This window comes from Acinonyx jubatus, chromosome D4 (assembly GCF_027475565.1).
Source record: "Acinonyx jubatus isolate Ajub_Pintada_27869175 chromosome D4, VMU_Ajub_asm_v1.0, whole genome shotgun sequence".
Classification (NCBI taxonomy): Eukaryota; Metazoa; Chordata; class Mammalia; order Carnivora; family Felidae; genus Acinonyx; species Acinonyx jubatus.
Genome location: NC_069391.1, coordinates 22,406,536 through 22,427,784, shown reverse-complemented (window position 1 = coordinate 22,427,784; position 21,249 = coordinate 22,406,536). Strand labels below are relative to the sequence as shown.

Genomic DNA, 21,249 nt, shown 5'->3' with positions numbered 1-21,249 from the left:
AGTAGCAGGGAAGGCTAGGGATCTATTAAAATACTGATCCTTCATTTTGAACTTTAGATTGTTGGCTGGTCTTAGGTATGCTCTACTCCCTCTATGACTCCCAAAATTTCAGTTATAGTCATATAAACACAACAGTCTTGAGTAATGGAGCTTTGGGGAACAGAGGAACAGGAATAGCTACCAGAACAGAGAACTTTTGGGTGAAAGGCATCTGAAGAGATCTCTGTCCAATTAATAGCTGATTGCTAAGCTAACTGAGCAGAGCATTCCGTGGTCACATACAATAAAGAATTGACGCTTTACAGAATCGTTCAGGAAGTCACTAAAAAAGAAAACAGAGGGGCGCCTGGGTGGTTCAGTTGGGTTAAGCATCCGACTTCAGCTCAGGTCATGATCTCACAGTTTGTGGGTTCGAGCCCCATGTCGGGCTCTGTGCTGGCAGCTCAGAGCCTGGAGCCTGCTTCAGATTCTGGGTTTCCCTCTTTCTCTCTACCCCTCCCCCGCTCACACTCTGTCTCATTCTCTCTCTCAAAAATAAATAAACGTTAAAAAAAAGAAAAAAGAAAGAAAGAAAACAGCAACAAGTCTGGCATGAGGGGAATCGATATGAGACATGCAAAGGAACAGGAAAGGATAGCCTATATTTAATAATGATAGAGGGGTCAATCCATCAAGAAGACTTAACAGTAGTAAATACAGATACATGCGCTTAAAAAACAGAGCCCCCAAAACACTTGAAACAGAAACTGACAGAATTAGAGGGAGAAGTAGACAACTCAACTATAATAGTTGAAGACTTTAATACACTCAGCTCTCAACAATTGATAGAACAACTAGATAGCCTATCAAGAAGAGAGAGAAGACTGGAACAACACTACGAGCCAATTACACTTAATACCATTTATAGAACTCCCTACCCAACCACACACACACACACACACACACACACACACACGCACGCACATGCACACATTCTTCTCAAGTGCACGCAGAACATTACCTGCTGATTTTGTGCCATCATATAGTGTGCCAGATGGCATGATTGGCTTCCCTCCACAATATGCTTACAAGATCCATGTTGATGTGTGTGGCTACAGTTTGCCCATTTTCATTGCTGTATTCAATAGTCTATTTTACAATCACAACACACTTTATTTGTTCTATTGTGAAATATTTGAATTGGCCCCACTTTTTGGCTGTTTCAACTAATGTTGTTATAACCCTGCATGTGTATGTATTTTGGTACATGATATGCACACTTAGGATAGATATATACTTAGGAGTGACAGAACATGCTTTAAGTCACCTTTAGTAGATGGTGTGAAATGATTTTCCAACATGGTATAAAAATTTAACTATCAGTCCTTTTACTGCATAACAAAGTAACAAAAACAGTGCCTTTAGCCATTTTCTTTTATCTCGTGGATGTCTGGGTCAGGAATTCAGACTATTTAAGGGTAAAGTTTGTGACAGGCTGTGTTCCCCCTACCTCCCCTGAGCCATGTTTCTTTTTTTTTTTTATTTAAAAAAAATTTTTTTTATTAGTTTTATTTTTGAGAGGCAGAGAGAGACAGAGCGCATGTGGGGGAGAGACAGAGAGAGAGGGAGACACAAAATCAGAAGTAGGCTCCAGGCTCTGAGCTGTCAGCACAGAGCCCAATGCGGGGCCCGTACTCAAGAACTGTGAGATCAAGACCTGAGTGAAGGGGGTCAACTCAACTGACTGAGCCACCCAGGCGCCCCATACCACGTTTTTTTTTTTTTTTTACTGTTTCAGTTGGCCACAGTCAACCGAGGTCCAGAAGCGGAGGACCGTCCTTCTAATGCAGCATCAGAAGGTCAATAGTAGCCGAACATTAAACAAATTAAGTTAAAAATTAGTAACATTTTATTATGTTTATTAATAATTATGTCATTGTTATTATTCCTAGAAGAGTAGCCATTAAAATATTAACAGATACTATCTTTGAATAGTTGCAGATAGGTGATCTTTATTTTCATCTTTAGTTTTGTTATATGTGCAAAAAGCATTTGTTACCTTTGTAATCCAAAACAAATCTATAAAATCCTATCTTTTTAGATTTACCTAAAAAATAATTTATTTCTTAACTTTATTTTTTACAGCAATGTTAGTTAGGTTCACACTGCAAAGTTGAGCAGAAAGTACAAAGATTCGCCGCAGTATGTCGTCTGCCCTCAAGCGCGCACAACCTCCCCCACTGTCAACATTTGGCACCAACGCGTTTGTTATAATCTGTTATAATCGATGAACCTCAGCTACATTGTTATCACCCAAACTCCAGGTGTACATTAGGATTCACTCTGGCGTCCTACACCAGCATCATAGTATCATACAGAATAGTTTCACCGCCCTAAAAATCCTGTCTTATTCATCCTTTCTTCCACACTCCTCCCTGGCGACCACTGATCTTTTTTCCTGTCTGCATAGTTTTGCCTTTTCCAGGATGTCATGTAGTTGGAATCATAAGAGTATGTAGCCTTTTCGGATCTCTTTAACTTGGTAATACTCATTTAAGTTCCTCCAAGTCTCTTCATGGCTTGATATCTCATTTCTTTTTAGTGCCAGATAATAAATATTCCATTGTCTGGATATTCCAGTTAATTTTCCATTCACCTACTGAAGGATATCTTCGTTACTTCCAAGTCTTTCTTGGAAATTTTTTATGAATAAAGCTGATATAAACATCCACATGCAGGTTTTTGTGTGGACCTAAATTTTCAATTCATGTGGGTAAATACCAAGGAGTTTGACTGCTGGATCACATGGTGGGGGTATATTTACTTTTTGTTGTTGTTTTTTTTAATTTTTGTTTTAACATTTATTCATTTTTTGCGAGAGACAGACCGTGAGCGGAGGAGGAACAGAAAGAGAGAGGGAGACACAGAATCTGAAGCAGGCTCCAGGCTCTGAGCTGTCAGCACAGAGCCCGAAGCAGGGCTCGAACTCACAGACCAAACTAGGAGATCATGACCTGAGCCAAAGTCGGATGCTCAACCAACTGAGCCACCCAGGCGCCCGGGGTGTATTTAGTTTAATGTAATTTATAAACTTTCCAGAAGACTGACCTTTCCACATAATATAACAACTAAACTCTGGACAAAACACAAAACCGGTTCTGGAGTCAACAAAGGCAGACTTTAGAAAAGAGCTAAAACATGGAAGGGATCAACACAGGGTAAGTTCCCTGGATTTTGGGCTTTTGTCTAAAGTGAAACACAGCCAAAACAGAGCAAAGAAGGGCTGATGTTCTCATTAAAAAACACTGCTTTCTGGCCTAAGGGAGGCAGAGCCCAAGACAGAAAGTGAAGGGGAAATTCCGGAAAAAGAAAAAAACAAGGCAGCAGGGGAAGTTCCCCATTCTACGTGTAAGCTCTGCCCGAGTTGTGGCTGACCTCTGAAAGCACGCACATTGCATGGCAGGTTGCAGACAGCTGTGAAGGAAACATAACAATAAATAATAACTGAACTGAGATCTGGGCTGCCACCACCAAAGGTAAGATAGTTTGCAGTTTTAAGTCTAAGCCCGCTAAGTGCCTGCTAAAAGAAAAGCATCTCGTTGGGAGGAATACATGTAATAGAGTCCAGAATTTCTACCACATTCACAACGTCCAGGCTATAATCCCAGAACATTGGGCATATGAAGAACCAGGAAAAGGTGGGGTGGCAGGGGTGGGAAGGGGACAATGAACAGAAACTAAACCTGAGGTGACCCAGATATGACACTATGAGACAAGAACTTAAAATCAGCTATTATAGGTATGCTTTGTGAACTTTAAAAAAATTCTTCATGAATGAAAAGATTGGAAATATTAGAAAAAGAAGTCAAAATTTAAAAGTGAAAACAAGAGCTGAAATAAAACTTCACAGGATGGTCTTTAATATCAGAATGGATATAGTAAACAAAAAGTGAGTGAATTAAAGACAGAAGTGTTTGAGGGTTTTTGTGGGGTTTTCTGTTTGCTTGAGAGAGAGAAAGCGTGAGCAGGGGGGTGGGGGAGAAGGGCAGGGGGAGAGTGAGAATCCTAGACAGGCTCCACGTTTAGTGCAGAGCCCAAGGCGGGGCTCGATCCCACGACCCTGGGATCATGACCTGAGCTGAAATCAAGCTCAATCAACTGAGCCACACAGGTGCCCCAGGACAGATTTTTTTTAAATGCCTCAGAGGTCTGTACATCAGTATCAAATGAGTTAACATAGCTGTCATTGGAGTCCCAGGAGGAGAGGAGTGAGCATATGGCACAAAACAAAAACAGAACTTTTGAGTAAACTGACCAAAATATCCCAAATTTGGTGAAGCACAAAACTTAGAAATTCAAAAATCTAAGCAAATCTTAAACAGGATACATAGAAGAGTACACCTTGGCACATCGTAGTCAAAGTGCTGAAATCCAAAAAGAAAATCATGAAAGAAGCCAGAAAAAAAATGATGCACCTAAGGAAACAACAGCTTGAATGACCAGTTATCACACTGGGGATCTTGGGGGCTAGAAACAGTAGAAATCTTTATAGTTCTGAAATAAGTACTCAAAAAACATTTGCTTCAAATGATTATTTAGAAAAGATTTTGTGTTTGAAGATAGTTCTGAAGTCAAAAGCAGCATAATAACGTATCTAACTGCTAACACCCAAAATCGGTTTTAAAATATTCTTTTCAGGAATATCCAAACAAAAACTAGGTGTCCTTCAACCATTACCTGTTTTCTCCCTGTCCTTTACACTTTTTTTTTTTTAATGTTTATTTAGAGAGAGAGAGAAGGAGACTTAGAGTATAAACAGGGGAAGGGCAGAGAGAGAGGGAGAGTGAGAATCCCAAGTAGGTTCCACATGGTCAGCACAGAGCCCAATACAAGGCTCAGACCCACAAACTATGAGATCATGACCTGGGCTAAAATCAAGAGTGGGATGTTTAACCGACTGAGCTACCAAGGAGCCCCCTGTCCTTTAAACTTTTTAAGGCAGCTTTATCAACAGTTCTTAAATATAAAAGAAATGTCATTTCTTTAAAAAAGCCTTGTTGGGAAGTTTGCTTATTTCCAGGTTTTTTGTAACATTATGATTTAAATTCCTCTTTTTAAAAACAAATTGTTAATACAATCAGTCAATCTGGGACTTGCACTTAGGGGAAAAGGAAACAGAGGGGAATGACTTAGGCTTGTTGGCTGCTACTACAGATAAAATAAGGGTCTCTCACCTTTTAAGCCTGTCTGCCACAGCATAAAAATTTATTTGGCAGTTTAGGGTAGACTGTGCCTGTACTTTGGACATTTTATGTCCACAACTATGTACATTAATCTTGGTCAAAGATCGCCTGGGTAGCTCAGTTGCTTAAGCGTCCAACCTCAGCTCAGTTCATGATCTCGCGGTTCATGAGTTCAAGCCCTGCATCAGGCTCTGTGCTGACAGCTCAGAGCCTGCAGCCTGCTTTGGATTCTGTGTCTCCCTCCCTCTCTCTCTCTCTCTCTCAAAATAAACATTAAAAAATTAAAAAAAAAAATCTTAGTCAAAAGATCGGTCTATTGCTTCTATGTGTTCATCTGAGATTACCTTGCTCAAAAAAATAATTATTTCAGTGATTATGTTTCTCCAAGTATTTGACTGCAGTTTTTCAGGTATCCTGCCTGCGTTTCTGCTTTGCCTTGGAACTTCCAGTTAAGCCAAAAATGTCTGCTTAGAAGTTCCTCAGGATATGGCAGGCAATGGAGCCTTTTCAGTTTTTAAAACGTAACTAGCCAATTCCCTGGAAGTTGAACTATTTTCCACGAGAACCAGTAAAAATTAATGCACTACTTCAAAAGAACTGATCATGCAGCTTTTATTTACCACGTATTATCTTCTTGGGCATGGGTAGAGTTTTCCTTTCAAATAAGACTATCACATGCTTAACTAGTTCAGCACAAATTGCAAAGGATTCTATGAAGACTTTGCATATAAAATACAAAAATCTATTACATATACATCCATTTAACAACATTTGTACATTACAATGAGTGCCAATGTCAAAAGAACTCCCTGTACTTAACAAGCAGCATGAATATATTGTGGCGGCAGCCGGTGGAGACGCCCCGCAAAGGGCAAACAGTATTCACACAGTGCAACCGCTACGAGAGCACAGATCAACAAGGTCACATCTTTTTTCTTTTTTCTTGTTAGTGCATACACAAGGAAAAGGTGGAAGGGGAAAGCAATGGGGATTTGGTGGCAGTTTTACTGGCAGGTACACTGCCACAGGCAGACACGCCAGCAGTTGCAAATTGGACACAAACATTAAAGAAACTGCCGCTCTTTATCACCAAAAACACGATTTTATACTACTTTCATTGTTTTGATTTCCAATGGTCAAACTTCAGGTCCCTCCTTCTCACGTTATCAACAGAGTTGTGAAACTCTAGCTAGTGCCCTAATTCCAGGAATAAGGAATTCAGTAATTAGACTCTAAAACAGCCACTTGTATGATCGGTAGCACTGAGTGTTCTCAGGGAAAAAAAAATAATAAAAAATCAGTTCCAGACAGCTTTGGAAAATGAGGGCCAAAGACATAACCATGCATGGGTCCTTTTGCCATTTGTTCACCAGAACCATCCCACAATTACAGACTAAGTTAGTAACCCTTTTAGGAGATATGTGCACCCGTGCACACCCAACACGAGCTGCACTGGGAGACCATGATTTCACATTACTAGTTGTGCAAATGACTTGGCTGGTTGAGATGAAGGCATTAAGAGTGTAAATTGGAACTGTGCTTATAGAAAGCGACAATAAATGAACTAAACAGCGCTGAGCGCAAAGGCTCAAGTGTCAGCACCACTCTCTCAGCACCATGGGAAATTCCCAACGGTAAATAACAAAAGGTTTAAAAAGCATACAATTTGATGAGGTATAACACTCCACATGGGCCGAGAGCACAATTCTTGCCCTTACACTCTCTGAAAACAGCCGACCTGTACTGCATTCTTGCCTTAGAGGCATGTCCCAGGTCCTGTAAATGAAAGAGGGCACTTAGCAGAGGGGGAAATACTGGTCTGGAAAAACACCAAATTCTGAGGCCATATGCCTTCTGAAAAATATCCAAAGTTGATTTTCCGCCAAGTAAAAGCCATTCTTAAGTTGAAGTCCATGAGAAGCTCCTTACAATCCATAATGCTACTAAAACCCACAATTATATTTAGTATCAGCTAAGAGGACGTTTTAATAATAAACACCTACATTTTCATTTGTAGACTCCCTTTCCAAATAGGAAGCAACTCCGAAACAGTACATCCAGCCAAGCCTAAGTACTATTTTCAGCTATGTTTTTCAAACTGTGAATTGCAACCCATTTGTAAGATAGGAAATGAATTTAGTGGGTCTGAAAAGAATCTAAAATGGTGGGGGGGGGGGAGGAGGGATCAAAGTAGATCACACATAGTTAAGAGTATGTGTATTACTTCACAAAACATTGATTTGAGTTAAAGATTTTATATTGATTCATACACACATACACAATTCTGGGTCAAGATGTAAGAAGTTACTTTTATTATGGGTCACAGTCAATACAATGGCCTATAGAGACCACCAAAAATAACAACCATGGAGTTTCCACCCTGGTGTTAATGTCAGTAAGCAGTTAGTATTGACTGTAACACCAATTTTGTGCTTGGAATCCAAGGTGAGCTAGAGTTCTCAGTTTACCATAAACACTTGTGTTAGACTTGGTTCTTCCCCTTACCCTATACCCTATGGCAGGGGTATGAGCAGAACAACAACAAAAAAAGAAACCCTAGCTGCAATTGCTTACTTTCAGTGATAGGTTATTCCCAAATGGTTAATGAAGACGCTTGCCTTCTATTTCTAGAGTCATACTGTTAGTATAAGAATGGGTGGCAATTTATTAAGTTGTCTTCACAGTTTTGAGATTATAAATGGTCTAAAACAGAGCAGTCACGATTGTTGTTGGTTGTTGGTTTTTGGCTTTTGCAAAATACGCAAACTACAGATACAGACAGAACAAGCAATCCTGTCCTAATCTCCTTTCACATGCCTGTAAAAGGGCGATCAGAATTATCACATGGAGAGCAAAGTCTCTCAGCCCGTAAAGATGGTAACCAATCATTTTCTAAAAACCGATCATCTAAACAAGTGACAAGACAACGTTCAGCCTCTGAATTCAAGAATCCAATAGTACTTAGATAACGGGTCGGTTCAGTTCTGGTTCAAGGACTATAGTATACACCTCATCTTGGGAGTTTCTTAGGCAGGCCAGGGGTAGCACTGATTGGCAGCAGCTTATAAAAGAAGTATACTGGGCAGGTCTTCAAACACCTGGGTCCCAGCCTTGGCACAGGCTTCAGATCAGAAGCTAAGTCATCTGCTAGCTTATTTCTTCAGGTGTAAAGCAAGAGGGCTAAAATAAGTGAATTACAGAGTCCCTTCCTGAAATAACCTTATTTAATTTGGATGCAGTTCCAAGATTCTTATCCAGGTTGCTCTGCAACTCTGCCTATTCCTTTAATTACAGCCTTAATTCTTTTCATAACTATTTCCATCAGTTTCACCTCTGACCACCTCTCAAACATCCAAGGTCCCATTAAGCTCACTCAGCCCAGACACTTTTAAAAATCAAGTAAAATAAAGCTAATAAGGAACAAAATTTAAGGCATTTTTTTTTTATTTCAGCCAAGGAATGATGCATGCTACAGATTAATCTTTACTTTTACCCACTTGGTTTTTCAAAGAATACCACCATTTCAACCCCCAATGAGCATGGCACTTGTTGCTTTCTTCCCCTTCTAATTTATTCCAGGTTTTCAAGTGTTTTCTTCAGTAATGATGCTTTCTCCTGCAGCTCAGGTCTGCTGTCCGTCTCCATAGTAGCTAAAGACTCGATTAGGAGCACTCTGCATTCTGATGTCAAACTTTCCCACTGTTTAGATTCTGAATGGAAAAAGAAGAATCTTTATAGAACAAGCAAGCAAAAAAACCCTCAAACTGTTCTTTCTGCTTTTCCTCCACAGAGCGTATCCCCCAAATAAATGCAAAGCAACCCCCTGATGACAGTTTGACATATGATAACAGGTTCAATAGTAGTCTCAAAACCTAATTATTGACAATAACCCGAGAATATGTCAGAGCACTTCATCCCCTGCCCCCCCCTCCCCCACACTAGTGGAACAAAGAGGATCTAAGAATGCTGGAGGAAAGCGGGAAGTAGGAAGAATCAAGGCAAAGCACACAGTAACAAGCCACTTAACACAAAAGCCCTCTTTATAAAACACACTCGTAAAAAAATCTTGAATAAACTTCACAATTGCAAAGTCAGTCTGAACAGACTGACTTTCTTGAAGGCACCAGAGACCTATACACATACTGGAAATTTTAGAAACTCAGAAAGTATACCAGATCCTCAATCTTGTCTATCAGGTTCTGCCACTTTCTAGTGACGTGGTTTCAAACAAGCTGTTTCACTGTTTAGCCTCGTTTTCCTCATCTAGAATTTATTTCTACACATCTGACTGTGAAAATTCAGTAATGTAACTAAGTTCCTAGCTCTTTTATTTCAACAAGGAAAAACAAGATTATGAGATGTGTAGCATTACTGAGTCTAAAAGGCCTGCTTCATGGAATCCTAGGAGGGGTGCTTTAATTGCTAGGCAGAGAGAGAGGAGAAATAGAAAATATTTAAGACTCTCGAGAAAACTGTTCCATCTTCTCCATTCTTAACCTACAGGGTTAGAAAAATGAAAAAAAAAAGAGAAAAAAGAAAAGAGGCCTCCTTTTGAAAAACCCCACTGGAGAAAATGCTAGTGGTTTTCTTTTACCACTGATACAACAGACCTTTAGAAGACATCTGCTTCTTGATAAAAGGTTTAAAAAAAAAGAAAAAAAAAAGAAAAACGGGAAAAAACAGGATTAAGAAAACTGCTATCAAATTTGATGACTCAACTGTTAAAGTGTTTTCCCAACTCCACTCCCTAGTGCGTCACTGTTTCTTTGTGTATGTACAGAGAGCCCTCAAGATAGCTATGGCTTCATAATATATTAAAAGTATATAAAATAAAAGAGTACCAAATTTAAACACTTAATAAAATTTAAAGGTTTTAGCTTGTATATTTGACTTACACGCACATGTATTAATTTGTATTTTAGATTATACACTTATTAAAAACAAAAACAGAAAAAAATTCCTAAACTATATGCCATAAAGTATCCTGCCTTTCTGATCCTCTGATCAGAACCATCAAGAGCTCACCTTCAAGTTTTTTAAGCAGTAATTCTATCACAGATAAAGCTTCCGTTCTCACAGATGAGTAGGTCTTATTTTCTAAGAAGAAAATCAGATAGTTCACGTTATTTGTTTTATATGCCTTACAAACAGAACCTTCAAGAGTAAATTAGTGTTACTGGAAGAAAGATATTCAGAAATTATAAATTCAGAGAAAGATATACCTGTTCTTAAGTAAGCTTCCTTTTGCTTATTATCATCAAATACTTAAAATATGCTACATGTCCGTATTTCTTACTTAAAAAAAAAAGCAAATGTCAGCCAAATATACCAATGCCAGTATTTGAAGGACCCGTTTTAGAAGTGAGAAATCAAACGACACTATCTCAGAGTTGTCTTCACATGACACCTAAGAAAGGTATTTAGGTTTACATGATGAGTTCCTCATTTTATCAGAGAACATTAGTAACCCAGAGGGTTAAGGACAATCAAGGACACCTGCGTCTTCACTGCCAGTTCCTTTTTTTTTTCCTTCATTTTTTAATGTTTATTTATTTATTTTAGAGAGAGAGACAGCATGTGTGCGTGCAAGCGGGGGAGGGGCAGAAAGAGAGGGAGAGAGAATCCTAAGCAGGCTCCATGCTATCAGTGCAGAGCCCAACTCAGGGCTTGAACTAACAAACCATGAGATCATGACCTCAGCCAGTATCCAGAGTCAGACGTTTAACTGACTGTGCCATCCCGGCGCCCCTTGGCTGCCAGTTCTTATTCAAAAGCATTCTACCTCCATGAACTGCAACTGAAACACGCTTCCCTGGTGTCTATTTTAGACACAGCATCTAGTTCAGGGTGATACCGTCTACCAAAAAAATTAACAGACAACCAAGCCTGAGGCAAGGAAAGCACAAGATGAGCTTATAACATCCTTTTTTTGCTACAAAGTACAGAGGTACCTGAAAGGATGCTAGCGACCTGTCAGTAAGACCCAGGAGTCAGCTTAAAGAAGCCTCCACCAGCCAAATGCGGAACCATCTGAGTAAAAAATTACTTAAGGAAAATAATTAATTATAAACCAATGGGGGGAAAAGGAAATCCACAAATCCGTACTGATGAGATAAATAAAGAGAGGGAGAGGTGGCATCTTGTTTATAAGAGGATGCCGATGGCCACATGGTAAACGTGAAGGAAGTGCCCCGAGGTAGAAAATCACCCTCGTAAACACTGGTTCAGGGAAAAACCCTTGATGCATGCTAAGTCCAAAGAGGATATTTTGAAGAGGGGTGGTTTATCTGCATGGTCTTAAAGTACCTTCTCTGGGACTGCTGGTTAAACATAGTTAAGAGGAGCAGGTTGTTTGAATGGTCTTAAAGTGTGTTCCCACGGGCTTATCAGACACAAGGGAGAAAAAGAGTAATGACACAATAAAGAATAAAGAAAAGTGAGTAGTACCCTGAGGAGGTGATCAAAACTAACATCACCAATCAGGGCAGATGAACACTGTGTGCCTCTGGAAGTGCGAGGATACATCACTCACAGAGTGTCCCAGCCAGGAATTCATAACCTGCATCTAGTCACCGGTAAACATGAAACACCAAGTGAGAAACATTCTAGTTTTAAAAACGGGGGGGGGGGGGGTGGAGTGGGGAACGGGGAAGACTTTTCTTCAAAATTATCAATGTCATGTAAGATAAAGAAAGGCTGAGGAAGTGTTCCAGATTCAAGGAAACTAAAAAGACATGACAGCCAAGTTCAGTAAATGATCTTGGACTGGACTCCTTACTAATGGGAGGGGAGAAAGAACTTTGTTGAGGGCACCTGGGCGGCTCAGTCAGTTAAGCATCAGACTCGGTTTTGGCTCAGGTCATGATCTCACAGTTCGTGGGATCAATCTCTGCACTAACAGCATGGAGCCTGCTTGGGATTCTCTCTCCCTCTCCTTCTGCCCCTGCCCCATTTGCGCACATGCACGCATGCTCTCTCTCTCTCTCGCTCTCAAAATAAATAAATAAGAACATTAAGACAAAAAAAAGAGCATAGTTAAGTCAACTGAAAACCCTGAATATGAATGGTAAAAATCTGACTAAACTTACTGCATCAGTGTTACACTCCCTACAGCTGGTAACTGCACGTGTTACATCAAAGAGCACACGTGGCAAACTAAGGAGTAAAAGGGCACGATGTCAGCAACATACCATCAATGGTTCAAGAAAAAACATATGTACACAGAAGTACAAATGATGAAGTAAATAGGACAAAATATTAACAGGTGACCTTGCGTAAAGGATACACACGTATTATATGCACTATTTCTGCAACTTTTCTATAAGTTTGAAATTCTTTCCAAATAAAAGTTAAATAAAAATACTTATCACAAAGGTTCTCTTAACCTAGGGGTTAGTTCCAGGAGTAACATGCCACAGTTTGGGGACACGTGTCGAGTACATGAAGTATTACAGCAGCTGTTCTGTGAATGAGGCTCCTTGCACAAGGGAGGGAGTATCTGAAGCTCCACTCTCTGAGCTCTAAGGTTAGGACTCCTTATATCCACATCAGCTCACCACACTCACCTAAAGAATATGTGATTGATTTACAAGTTTCGAGAAGAATTTCAGCCAAAGCCTCAGGATCTGCATGTTCTTCTTCCAAAAGCATTAATCTGTACAATAAAAGCAAGATACAAGTGCCAGTTATTAAAGAAACATCCCCAAACTTCTCTGGCACAATTTCTATCTGCATGTTATCACTTTACAATGTCACTTCAGCTATTTGGTTTTAAAATTTGAAAGAATTCAGGGGCCCCTGGATGGCTCAGTCGGTTAGGCGTCCGACTTCAGCTCAGGTCATGATCTCACGGTCTGTGAGTTCGAGCCCCACATCAGGCTCTGTGCTGTCAATTCAGAGCCTGGAGGCTGCTTCGGATTCTGTGTCTCCCTCTCTGTCTGCCCCCTCCCCCACTCACACTCTGTCTGTCTCTATCAAAAAATGAATAAACGTTAAAAAAATTTTAAAAAATGAAATTTGAAAGAATTCCTTGATTAGATCTAAAACGCTGAGTGGATGCGGGAGGCAAAATAAATGACTAAACTGTGTGTGAAGCAGAATTACCCCTGAAAAAAGGCATTCATCGACTGTAGGACTCCAAGCTGCACCTTCCACGTGCTGAGTTTCAGCCGCTCACACATCAACTTGCACAGCTCCTGACGGTAACAACCTGGGGCAAACAGAACAAGACAAAGCGAGACAGAGAGTGCAGGAACAAGACACACAGTGAGAGAGGGACACACGAGGGACAGACAGAAACCGGAGCACAGAAGGATAGGGAGGGTAGGAAAGAGGAAAAAATAAAACATATGCCTTTAAATTAAAGCCATGAAATCTCAAGAAACTTCAGCGTAACTTTGTGCCCAATTCCCAAATTTCCCAGACCAGAGACATCCCCCCATCCAGGGTCCTATGTAACTGCTCATAAATGTTCGTTTTCAAGGCAATATCCTTCTCCAAGGAACTAACAGAGAATCTTAACCACACTCCCTTTTCCTGTAAAATACCCTGAGTCACAGCCAAAGAAAGCAGAACTCTGAAGGCAGGGAACTCCTCTCTGGACACTCACAAGCTCCTGCATATTATAGGCTTATCAAGAGACAACAATGCTTTATTCCAACATGTTATGCCAACTGCACTTGTTATAATTACATCATTAATAATACACTCAATGATGAAAAGGAGGATAAAACTCAACAAAGTAGTTATTTTTTAAATGCTGTTGAATTTAGTACGATTCACCAATGTAAAGATGCATGGGGATAAAAATCTAAAAGAATTCTGCACCTGACTTGTTTTCTAATAGACTATAATTTCTTTCTCCACCATAAACAAACATAAACCAGAAATTGTAGATGCTACATTATGAGTAAGATGTACATAAGAAGCCAATGTGGAACAATTAAATTCTCAGACCTTGGCCGTCTCCTCAATAACTAGCAAATGAATGTACATTCCATTGCCCTACACTATAATGTACTGCTTTGTGTGGGATCTTTTTTATAGAATTCCCTACTTTAATTTTTCCTATCTATCAAGCAAAAGTTAGGAGTCCAAATGGTGTCAAATGAAGTGGATTTTCACTGCAGCCCGTAACATAAGATGAAGAAATAAGACTACTTAACAAATCTCTGTCTTATGGAAAATTCTTCCAATACATAGCAAATATGCTGTATGAAGGTCACACAAAGAACAGCCAAGGCTCAAAGACAATCTTAAGTCTGATTTTAGACATATGCAATCATGAATAATCAACAATATTCTATACAGTATCCAAGATTATTAACATGTTCAGCAGGGTGCTCTGCAGGAACCAGCATAAGGCAAACTCAGGAGCACAGTGTCATCCCAAGAGGCCCTCTGAACTAACTGCAACTTAAATCAAGAGCAAAGGTTTAGTAGTTCTTTACTTAAACCTTTGGAAATATATATTCAATTTAAAAAATCTCTCAAAAAGTTCCAAGTTTCTCAGTGAAATACAGATTTCACCTGTTTATTGAAGATTTGGTAACAAGGCCGTTAGTTTTGAAGAAAAGAGCTCACTAATAAATTCTATGGATTCCCCAGAAAAGAGCACCATAAAGAGTAACAATTCTTTTTATGGTCAAAATACATAAAATTTATCATGATTGTTATGGGCTGAATTGTGTCCCCCAAATTCATCAGTTCAAGTTCTAACCCCAAGTACCTCAGAATGTGACTGTATTGAAAGACAGGATCTTCAAAGGGGCCATTAGGGTGGGCCTCAATCCAGTCTGACTGGTGTCCTTATAAGAAGAGGTTAGGACACAGACACGGATGGTCATTTACAAGCCAAGGAGAGAGGGTACAGAAGAGCCCACACTGCCAACACCTCGAGCTCAGCCTTCCAGCCTCCAGGACTGGGAAAAAGTAATTTCCGTTGTTTAGTACGCCCAGTGTGTCTTACTGTGTCGTGGCGGGAGCCCTCGCAGACCCTACACGGGTGTCCACGAGACTGTTTGCGGAGGTAGGAGGACAGTTTACAGTGAATCCCTACTATGAATCAGGCTCCGCAAGCAACAACAACTACCAACTGCCACACAGAACATCCTCGTTCCCACCAAGTAACCTCTGGTTACAGCACTTCACACGCAGATTCCAGTGCTTACGCTGGGTCTCCACGTTCCGGGGCCAGGCTTTGCCCAGGCTCTCAAAGGCTCCCAGCAGACATTCCAGCTGGAGCTCCTTCTCCTTCTCATTCTCATCTTCGTTTTTGGTTGTCCGAATGCCAGTGCTCTCGGGTGAGTTCTAGGATATAAGAAAGCAAATTTTAATTTTTTTCCTTCTGAGTTACAGGTGTACTACAAAAACAACCAGGGTACCAGAGTAGGAAATGTTAACTGAGAATTAAATGCTAAATTCTCTATCATGAGTCTTCCTTTTTGAAAAAAGAATGTTACAGAAATACTACACCTCTCTAATAAATTTGGAAAATCCTTTAAAGCAATCTGTAACAAAAGGTGAAAAATATGCTATATATGTAGCTTTGTTTGTTTTTATGTAGGCTTCATGCTGGGCATGCAGGCTTGAACTCACGACCCTGAGATCAAGACCTGAGCTGAGATCAAGAGTCAGACTTCCAACTTTGGCTCATGATCTCACGGTTCATGAGTTCAAGCCCTGCATCAGGCTCTGTGCTGACAGCTTAGAGCCTGGAGCCTGCCTCAGATTCTGTGTCTCCCTCTCTCTCTGTCCCTCCCCTGCTCGCACATTGTCCCTCTCTCCCTCTCCCTCTCTCTCAAAAATAAATAATATGAAACATAAAAACAAAAAAGATTAAAAAAAAAAGGAGAGAGACACATGGGGCACCTGGGTGGCTCAGTCAGTTAAACATCCAACGCTTGATTTCCAGTTAGGCCATGATCTCACGGTCATGAGATCAAGCTCCCTATCTGGGCTCTGCACTGACAGCAAGGAGCCTGCTTGGGATTCTCTCTCTCCCTCCCTCTGCCCCTCCCCTGCGTGCGTGCGCATGCTCACATACTCTCTCTCAAATAAACTGTAAAAAAAAAAAAAAAAAAAAAAAAAAAAACAACAAACAAACAAACAAAAAAGGGCACCTGGGTGGCTCAGTCAGTTAAGCATCTGACTCTGGCTCAGGTCATGATGTCACGGTTCGTGAGTTCAAGCCCCACTTCGGGTGAGCATGATCCCCACCTTCAGGTAAGCTCAAGCCTTACTTCGGGTGAACCCCACTTCTCTCTGTCCCTCATAGGATTCTCTCTTTTTCTGCCTCTCGCTCACTTGCACCCTCTCTCTCTCAAAAACAAAAAAGAAAAAAGAAAAAGACTCAGATGCTTAACTGACTGAGCCACCTAGGCACCCCTGTATATGTAGTATTTTAAGCATAATACAAAAAGATTTGCATTTGAGTCATGGGATTAAAAATGGAAGAACCTGGTAATCATCTAAATCCAAACTCTTTCTTAATAAGAAAGGGAAACAAGCTGAGAGGTGACTCATGCAGCTAGCTGGTGAAATAATGTATTTAAAACACAGTCTCCTAAATCCGTGTATATCCATATATCAGTATATAACAGAAATTATCTAAACTACTTTTTGTTAAAAGAAAACCAACGAGCAGCAACACAAGAAATACAAATCCTATTTAAAACATTTCATGTTTCTTAAAAAAATGATAAGCCGTAAGTTTTTTCTCTCTGAACCAGTGTCCAATCTCCAAAAATGAGTACTTCATTTTCCAAATGACACCTAAGTCTTTTTCATCAAAGTCCCCTCAATATACAGTAGAGACAAATAACAGAGACACCCTGAGGGGGCGCCTGGGTGGCTCAGTCAATTAAGTGTCTGACTTCAGCTCAGGACATGATCTCACGGCTTGTGGGTTCCAGCCCTGTGTCAGGCTGTGTGCTGACGGCTTGGAGCCTGCAGCCTGCTTCAGATCCTGTGTTTCCCTCTCTCTCCACCCCTCCCCCATTCTCACTCTGTCTCTCTCTCAGAAATAAACAAACACTGGGGCGCCTGGGTGGCTCAGTCAGGTAAGTGTCCAACTTCAGCTCAGGTCATGATCTCGGGGTTTGTGAGTTCGAGCCCTGCATTGGGCTCTGAGCTGACAGCTCGGAGCCTGGAGCCTGCTTCAGATCCTGTGCCCCCCACTCTCTCTGCCCCTCTCCCGTTCACACTTTGTCTCTGTCAAAAATGAATAAACGTTAAAAAAATTTTTTTAAAAACATTAAAAAATTAAAACAACAAAACAGTGACACACTGACCTCCCTGTCTTCATTCTAGGATGACTAGGATGGCTTCTGCACACACTTAAAAGGCAAAAGCACATCACCACTATGTTAGAGACTGTCCATTTGCTCCAACATTCACTCCTGCAACTCACTGTTCCCATAGCCATGAGTTTCTCAGCTTGCGGGTTGAAATCCCTGCAATAAACTGCTCTTTCTGCTCTGTTTAAAAAACAAAACAAAACACACACTCTCCCCTTCTCCCATGAAGGGCAAATGGATGCCTAGAAGACTACCTTTCCTAGCCTCTGTTGCAGCCAGGTGTGGCCACCTAGCTAAGTACCAGGAAATACAAGTCAAAGTGCCACAGAGTGTCCAAGAACTCTCCTTGAGAGAGAATGGCCATGCCTACTTGGATCCTGCATCATTTCCTCATCTCCTCTGCCACCACCCGCCTGGAAGGCAGTTACACCTGCACACTGTAGGGAAGGCAGAGCTCACAGCATAATCAGCCAGAATGCCTAGCCTCCTAGGTGACAGAAAAGCATCTATCTTGTTTGAGGCCATGCTATTGCGGGGTTTTCCGCTATTTGCAGTTACACTAATCCTAATAAAATATGTAAACAGGGTACGTGGAAAATCTTCCTTTCTTTCCCTTCTTTTTAAATTTTTTAAGTTTTTAAGTTTCAAAATTTTAAAAAGTTTTCTTTTTAATCTTTTTAAATTTAGTTTTTATAAACTAGACCAGAATGGGGGCACCTGGGTAGCCCAGTCAGTTAAGCATCCAACTTCAGCTCAGGTCATGATCTCGTAGTTCGTGGGTTTGAGCCCCACATCAGGCTCTGTGATGACAGCTCAGAGCCTGGAGCCTGCTCTGGATTCTGTGTCTCTCTCTCTGTCTCTGCCCCTCTGCTAGTCACATTCTTAATCTCAATAATAAATAAATGTTAAAAAATAAATTTAAAAATAAATAATAAATAAATAATAAATAAAATAAAATAAAATAAAATAAAATAAAATAAAATAAACCAGAAGGGTTTACAGGTGGTGGTTACCTTCTTGATGAGAGGTATGACAATGTCCGAAAACTCCTGGAATCTGTCTTCTTTGGTGGCCTTTAAGACATCCGCCGCACAGTTGATTGCTACGATCTTATATTTAAGATTCTCTTTGCAACACTCCTTCAGAACAGCCTGGAGAATTTCATTTGTGCTGGGCTGATTGGGCACAGGCTTTTCCAGCTGTGCACTAGAGGATCCACACAAAAGAATCAGGACAGTTAGTAAGGAATGCAGCTCTCGGGTTCTATTTAAGAAATGGCATCGTCACTGGAAGAACATTTACCTGCATGCTGTCACCACACAGGCAATGGCTTTCAACAGCTCTTCCTAAAGGGTTGAAAGATGAGGGAATACTGTCAAGCACATGTGTGTTACTGACATTCTATATACGATGACTGCATTACCTGAGGAGTATTTAATAACTTAGCCAGAGTCATAGTATCTTTAACACACTTTACTATTTAACAAGCACATCCACAGAGTTTTACTACAAACCACAGAGGGAGGACAAGTGTCTTCATCTCCACTTTAGAAAGCCTAGAGACCTGACTTGTCCAAGGTCAATCACAGAAGTCCCAGTCCAGCACTTCTTCTACAGTACTGTGTTGGCCGCCACTGACTGTGACCACAGCAAGTAGATTGTTACATGCTGCCACATGTCATGTTCCCCGCTGAGTGTTCACTCTAAGTAATCTACTATCACCCGTGTGTATGAAGTGACTAATTCACAGGCCTCGGCGATGGGCACCCTCAGCTCCAGGTTTAGGCACAGCTTGCTTTCTACTCAATTTCACGTGTGCCAAATCCTGATCTGTTCACGAGGTCACCAGGTATGAAACAGCCAACCAGGTGATTTAAGACTTCTCTTGGAAAGCTAAACGTGATAGATAAAAATCAATCTCCAGCATTACTATGCAGTATTCAAAAACATGTGGGTTACACTTTCATGAAACATCATATTTAATCAGGCCAAGTTTACACAGAGCTTCCCACTGGCTAGAAAAGCTGGTTCAGATAAAACAATCCACCTGACATCCCACAAAAGCAGATTCTAATTTTTATGGAAAATGAAAGATGAAATCATAATCCTTTAAGGATACCTTCAATTTAACTGGGCATGAATGGTTCCTTTACCTTTCCTGCCCATGTTCTTCCAGCCAGGCCTTGCAGTAATGCGGCCAGTATCATTCCCAGATATGGAGGTACTAGGGAGCTGGTCTGTTTTGCAATTGATGCCATGGCAATTGCACCCTGGGCTTTCATTTTCCAGGACTGGGACTGCAAAGCCTTCTGGGTAATGGTAATCAACTCCTGCAGGTATAACCGAATGCCACCAAAGGAACCTAGGTTATGAAAAGCAAAATTAGAGCAACTTTTAAATGACAAAAAAAAAAAAAATCAACTTTTTTCTAAGTCTGAAAAAGAAAAAGGCAGTGACCATCAGCAATAAATGTTCTCAACAGTTACATCATACCACTCTCTGAAAGAGAGAGAAAGAGGGGAGTGTTGGAGTGTTGTGATACACCTTTATAACAGTAAGACTTTATAAACCTGAATATGCCCACAGGAGGGTGTCATGCAAATGGTCACCATTCATTTGCACACGTGAAGGTGAAGTACAGAATGAAGAAGCATTACTCTGAAATAATACACTAAGGCAACATAAAATCACCATTCACTCCCAACTCAAATAGGTACAGCTCTACTTTGCTTGGGCAGAGTTCTGTTCTGTTACGTGGGCAGCAATGAGGGCAGAGAGCAAAGAGGTCTGAGGGCCAACCTTGAGAACGTAGCAATTTGGACAGGTTTAAAACCAAATGGGACACATGATGTTAAAGTCCTGGGAAAGTAACTACAAGAGTTTATAGATGAAAAGTAAGAGTAAAAACCCCAGCTGTGGTTTTTAAGAAACAGGTTTAATTCACAGGCACTGTTTACTAACCAGGTACATTTTCCTGCCACACTTCAGTCCATAAGTTACACTCTTCCTTCTCTGCTTTCTCCTCATCAGTAATTTCATGCATGCCCAAAAATGCCAAAGGCAGAACTTCTTTGGCATGGTTCTTCAATACATCCGGGCTGTATCGTCCAATAGCATGAACAGTCAAAGCACAAGAGGTCTTGTAGATGGGTTCTAAACAGGAGCAGAAACACCATAATCTTCATCATGCTTGCTGCTGTCAGTCAAGGTGACTGATCTCAACAGACTACTAGCTCAGCTTGCACCGTGGCAAAACAAATCCGTAAAACCAGTCAGAAATGTTCCTAAGCAAAGCGCATAATATCAGAGGGCAAGACCTGATTTGTACTGTGTTCCTAGATTGCTAACATCTAAGTTAAAAATAGTAGAGAAGAGGAAAAGAAAGGTACCTTCTTTCTCCATGTACCAGCCATTGAGTTTCTGTAGGAGTTTCTCAGTGCTGCTATCCCGTGAAGTCTGAGAGAGAAAGCAACCCTATTTATTCCTTTATAATTACCAAAGTATAATTACTTAATTAAATACAAAATTCAACTCACCCGAACTAAATGGCCCATGGCAAATGCACAGGATTTCTGAATTACACTGTTCCGATCCGTCAGGCCACTAAGCAAAGCACTCATAAGTTTACCTATCAGAAGTAACGGAGAAACACATGACACTTATTTACCTATCAGAAACAACAAGGAAAAACGTTCTGCTCTGTTCCCAGGACAAAAACAAACTTAATCCTG

The 21,249-nt window shown here is 40.6% G+C and overlaps 1 protein-coding gene across 4 annotated transcripts in view; it reads right to left on the bottom strand.

Moving 5' to 3' along the window:
* Window positions 1–5,817: 5,817 nt before the first annotated feature.
* ECPAS (Ecm29 proteasome adaptor and scaffold) overlaps window positions 5,818–21,249 on the bottom strand; it is a 106,481-nt gene continuing 91,049 nt past the window's right edge. For all 4 annotated transcript variants that reach the window (XM_027034819.2, XM_027034818.2, XM_027034817.2 and 1 more), the window contains 11 exons: window positions 21,055–21,146; window positions 20,908–20,974; window positions 20,480–20,671; window positions 19,672–19,880; window positions 18,821–18,864; window positions 18,532–18,724; window positions 15,392–15,530; window positions 13,326–13,431; window positions 12,788–12,876; window positions 10,248–10,319; window positions 5,818–8,932 (listed from right to left, as the gene is read on the bottom strand). In XM_027034819.2, the coding sequence (XP_026890620.1) occupies window positions 8,793–8,932; window positions 10,248–10,319; window positions 12,788–12,876; window positions 13,326–13,431; window positions 15,392–15,530; window positions 18,532–18,724; window positions 18,821–18,864; window positions 19,672–19,880; window positions 20,480–20,671; window positions 20,908–20,974; window positions 21,055–21,146 (1,343 nt within the window). In that variant the 3' untranslated portion in view covers window positions 5,818–8,792. The remainder of the gene's footprint in view (window positions 8,933–10,247; window positions 10,320–12,787; window positions 12,877–13,325; window positions 13,432–15,391; window positions 15,531–18,531; window positions 18,725–18,820; window positions 18,865–19,671; window positions 19,881–20,479; window positions 20,672–20,907; window positions 20,975–21,054; window positions 21,147–21,249) is intronic.